The 4851-nt window shown below is 39.3% G+C and overlaps 1 protein-coding gene across 5 annotated transcripts in view; it reads left to right on the top strand.

The window, feature by feature from the left end:
• The window catches only part of LOC103593227 (chromosome unknown open reading frame, human C2orf42), a 27569-nt gene extending 23789 nt beyond the window's left edge, over window positions 1–3780 (top strand). For all 5 annotated transcript variants that reach the window (XM_008576178.1, XM_008576180.1, XM_008576179.1 and 2 more), the window contains one exon: window positions 2761–3780. In XM_008576178.1, the coding sequence (XP_008574400.1) occupies window positions 2761–2969 (209 nt within the window). In that variant the 3' untranslated portion in view covers window positions 2970–3780. The remainder of the gene's footprint in view (window positions 1–2760) is intronic.
• Window positions 3781–4851: the final 1071 nt, after the last annotated feature.

Below are 4851 nucleotides of genomic sequence, written 5' to 3'. Positions count from 1 at the left end.
AAATTTTTAAAATTTTTTTAATGACATATTTTTTTTAAGTTTTTTTTTTAGGAACTAATTTTGAATTTTTTTTTTTTTTTTTTTTTTTTTTTTTCCGTGTCCAGCAACGGATCGCAACCCTCAGTGTTGCCCCCGTACCGGACCGGGGACCGGCAATGGGATTGCAAACCTCGGTGTTGCTCCCGCGCCTCGCTCAGCCAGTGAGCGGGAACCGGTCTGTATGTGGGATCCGAACCCTCGGGCGGGAGCGCCGCCGCGCTTCCCAAGCGGCGCACCATCCAGTGCGCCACCGGGCCGGCCCAAGGAACTAATATTGAATTTTATAAAATACTTTTTTACCGTCTTTAACCTTTTGACCTATTAGTGCAATGAATTTTATTAATAGCTTTCTAATATTGAAGAAATCTTGCATTTCTGGAATAAATCCTGCTTGGTCTTTTTTTCTTTCTCTCTCTAGATAGATAGATAGATAGATAGATAGATAGATAGATAGATAGATAGATAGATAGATTGATTCTATCTGCTAATATTTTATTTAGGAATTTTGATCATCTCTTTATAAGTGATAACTATCCACTGTTTCTGTTTTGGAGGCTATCGTTTTTGGGTTTTGGTAACAGTTATATAGGAAATGATTTTGGAAAGCTTTGGATCAAATTAAGTAGCTTGGAAAATAACTGTTCCTTGAATGTTTGTAATAATTTATTCTCTGAATGTAAGAGTAGGCAGGCAGTTTCTCCAAAAACTTACTCAGTTTTTTCTGATTTACGCTTGTATTTCCTGGTTTCTATCTTTTCTTGAGTCAATTTTGATAATTCATATTTTCATCCAAAATTTTAATTGTGTACATTTTTTATAATTTTTGGTATAGATGATAATCACATAACTTTTAAAATTTGCTCTAAATCTGTAGTTATATGCTCTCCTTGAATTTTGTCTGTTTTATGGTCTTTCTCAAAATAAAGAACTGGTTCTTGTATTTAATCAGTTATTCTAAATTTATTTTAAATTATTTTCTGTTTTTTGTCTGTAATAATTTCTCCTAACTCTTTTAAAAATTGTCCTAACATTTTCTTGGGATTGTTTTATTCTCATAGCTTTTAAAACAGAATACTCAAGGCTGGCTGGTTAGCTTACTTGGTTAGAGTGCAGTGCTTATAACACCAAGGTGAAGGGTTTGGATCACCTTTCTGGCCAGCCACCAAAAAAATAAAATAAAATGAAAAACTCAGTAAATTTTTAAAATTCATGTTTGATAATAACATTTAAGCTTCTTATTATTGTTAATATTTAAATCATCTGTAATTATAGTTTCTCTATGTCCCCAGTACTTTGTATTTAAAATTTCCAGTTGGTTGAAGCTTTTGATATTTATATTATTAGTTATCAATTTCTAGTTTTACATTTTGAGGTCAGAAGATGTGTCTTTTTAATTTCTATTTTTTTAGGAATTTAAAATATTTTTTTACTAACAATATATGATATGAATTTGTACTATCAAAGATGTTATTATATATCCAGAATAAACTAGCCAAGGCCCAAATGGTGGAAGAATAAAGTATCTTCCTACCTTTTTCCATGCAGCCCCTTTATGAAGGGAGGTTTGGGATATGCTGTGGCAGGAGCCTGGGTAGGTTTCTCTCCATACATCTCCAACCTGTATTTACTCTTCAGATTCTTCCAGTAGTCTCAGTGTTCATTGTTGTGAGTTTTCAGCTTTTTCTGCATCTTTATTGATATTTAAGTGCAAGTTGCTAGCAGCTCCAAAGAAGGGTTCTCAGCCAGATACTCTTTGAAATGGAAGCCATAATAAAATGTTTGTGACAAACAAGAGCCAGATAATAAACTAACGTTTGTATTCTATGGCTGGAAGAAACCAAATAGACCAAAATACACCAGCCCACAAAGTCATTAGTCTGGGGTGGACGGAAGTTTTTTCTCTCATCATATAAGTGATGTCTGGTCATTGTGAGAAGAAAATGACCAAAAAAAGTGGAGGAAAGAGTGACTGGGGTAAAATGCAGGAAGAATAAGATAGTGAACTAAAACATTAAATACTCGTTTATGATGCCAGAAGTAAGCAGTTCTGAGGAAAAAGGTATATAAATTATTAGTTAGGGTCTTTCTCCTCTATCCTTTTTGTTTTCTTATATTTACAAAATTTTTAAATTTTTATTTTTTACTTTTCCTCCCAAGAACTTTCTTTTTTTTTTAGCTGACAAGTAGAAGTCATTGAATCTGAACTTTTTATGTCATATCTGACATCTGACTGTCCCTCTAGCCTGCAGCATCAGTAAGAAAAACCTAAAATTATTGGGCCGGCCCGGTGGCGTACTGGAGAGTGCACCGCTTGGGAGCGCGGCAGCGCTCCCGCCGAGGGTTCGGATCCCATGTGGAGACCAGTTCCCGCTCACTGGCTGAGCGCGATGCGGGCACACCACCGAGGGTTGCGATCCCGTTGCCGGTCCCCGGTACGGGCGTGACACCAAGGGTTGCGATCCCGTTACCGGTCAGTAAAAAAGACAAAAAGGAAAAAAAGAAAAAAGAAAAACCTAAAATCATTAAATATATATATTTTCACTTCCTCTAATGATCAGGAAATCTGATACCCCAGTCATCACCGAATGGGTATAAATCCTACACAGCGCTCTGATTATCAAAGCTGAGGAAACTGCTTCAATTCAGGAAACTTCTGACTATTAAGAACACCTATTAGAGTCAGGTGGAATTGTACTAATAGTGTTCCTTTTTCCGCTTTAGGCAACACTTCCCCAGATCAAAAGGAGCCAACACCTTTTATCATCGAGTGGATCCCAGATATCCTTCCCCAGTCCAAGATTGGTGAGCTGCGGATCAAATTTGAGTATGGTCACCACCGGAATGGGCATGTGGCAGAGTACCAAGACCAGCGGCCCCCCCTGGACCAGCCCTTGGAACTGGCCCCTCTGACCACTATTACCTTCCCTTGAGGCAAAACAAGAGAGTCTTTTGCTGCTAAATTTGCACATCCCCACTCCTTGACAACTTTAAATACTAGTTAGGCACTTATATCATCACACTGTTCCTTAGTGAACTGCTCTTAGATTAGATGTGATTTATCAATGCTATTCAGTGGATTCTGTTGAAAAAAAAAATTCTTGTAAATGGCCTTTTTGATGCTGCTGTGTACAGTCTTCATTATAAATGGGCAGTATTTCTGGCTAGTTTTAAAAGGAACACAGAGAAAACCAGCTCACTTTCCATCTTATGGACTGACCTTTAGAATTTGTTTCAACCTTTTTCTGATTTTCTAAGAAGTTAGCAGCACTCAGCTTTATACCAACAGTGTTGGAAAGTTAATAATACCCTGGTTAGGGCAGAATGTTAAGGACCATCCTGGCAGAGTGTTAAGGACCATCCTGGCAGAGTTCCAACCGTGCTTTTTATTCTGTTCTCAAAGAAAGCACAGTGCCACTAGTTTTTTCCAAATTATATCATGTTGGCCTGATTATAAAATTATAAGTGGGGGGGGTGGATTTAGCTGATAATGAAATAGGAAAAAGAGGGCCAGGTAGCAAGGGAATATTGACATTTCAAACTAATGCTTGTGATTGCTTATTCACTTGATATTTATTTCCTTCTTTATTCTCCAAAAAGCTAAACAGCTTGTAAAATTCAATTGCTGTTTCCGAGTTCATTGATCACAGAATGGGGATACTTTCCACTTTGTCGTGTTGATTTGATATAAATTTCTTATACCTCGTTGTCCTGGGGAAGACAGAAAAAATCCTTATTGAAGTAGGCTCTTGGTTTTCCTTTGATTGCAACTGACAAAAACCCAGCTAACCAGCTTGGGCAAAAATAGGAATGAATGACTGGTTTATGGATACTAAGATAGGGTTGGACAACCACACTGGTGTGGAGCTAGGTGTGGGTGAGCCTCAGGCCTTCTATCTGACCCATCTCTGTCTCTCTCTGGGGCTTCATTCACTCTGAACACACAGCATCTCCTCCTGGTAGGAGTTCTGGCTCCTAAAGTTCCTGAAAGTATGTCTTCCACACTGGAGCAAGACTGACAGCTCCACTCGGAAAAGAGCAAAAACCCCCAAGAAAGGCTCTGGTTGCCCTACCTTGGAGGGCAACATTTTTGGTAGAAGGGGAAAGGAGGATGAGAGAACTGGCCTGTTACCTCAGAGCTGGGTCTTACAACACCAAGGTTAAAGGTATCCCTGTACCCGCCAGCCGCCAAAATAAAAATAAAAAAGAGGGAGGGATGGGTAAACATATTAAGTGTTGTCTGCCCTGTATGATTGAGGGACTGGCTTGTGTGGGTAGCTCCTAAGTGTTTTGGACAATGGGGGAAATTGCTGAGAATACATGGAGGCCCACAGAGGCTTAGAATTTGCACTGGACGTTAAAGGAAAGGAAGGGTTTGGATAGGTGTGGAGAACAAGAGAAATTAAAACTTGGTAGGCCGGCCCCTACGGTACAGCAGTCAGGAAACTTCTGACTATTAAGAACACCTATTAGAGTCAGGTGGAATTGTACTAATAGTGTTCCTTTTTCCGCTTTAGGCAACACTTCCCCAGATCAAAAGGAGCCAACACCTTTTATCATCGAGTGGATCCCAGATATCCTTCCCCAGTCCAAGATTGGTGAGCTGCGGATCAAATTTGAGTATGGTCACCACCGGAATGGGCATGTGGCAGAGTACCAAGACCAGCGGCCCCCCCTGGACCAGCCCTTGGAACTGGCCCCTCTGACCACTATTACCTTCCCTTGAGGCAAAACAAGAGAGTCTTTTGCTGCTAAATTTGCACATCCCCACTCCTTGACAACTTTAAATACTAGTTAGGCACTTATATCATCACA

Source organism: Galeopterus variegatus, unplaced genomic scaffold, assembly GCF_000696425.1.
Source record: "Galeopterus variegatus unplaced genomic scaffold, G_variegatus-3.0.2 Scaffold1303, whole genome shotgun sequence".
NCBI lineage: Eukaryota > Metazoa > Chordata > Mammalia > Dermoptera > Cynocephalidae > Galeopterus > Galeopterus variegatus.
The sequence above is the reverse complement of the archived record's forward strand: the minus strand, read 5'-3'. Positions and strand labels throughout refer to the sequence as shown.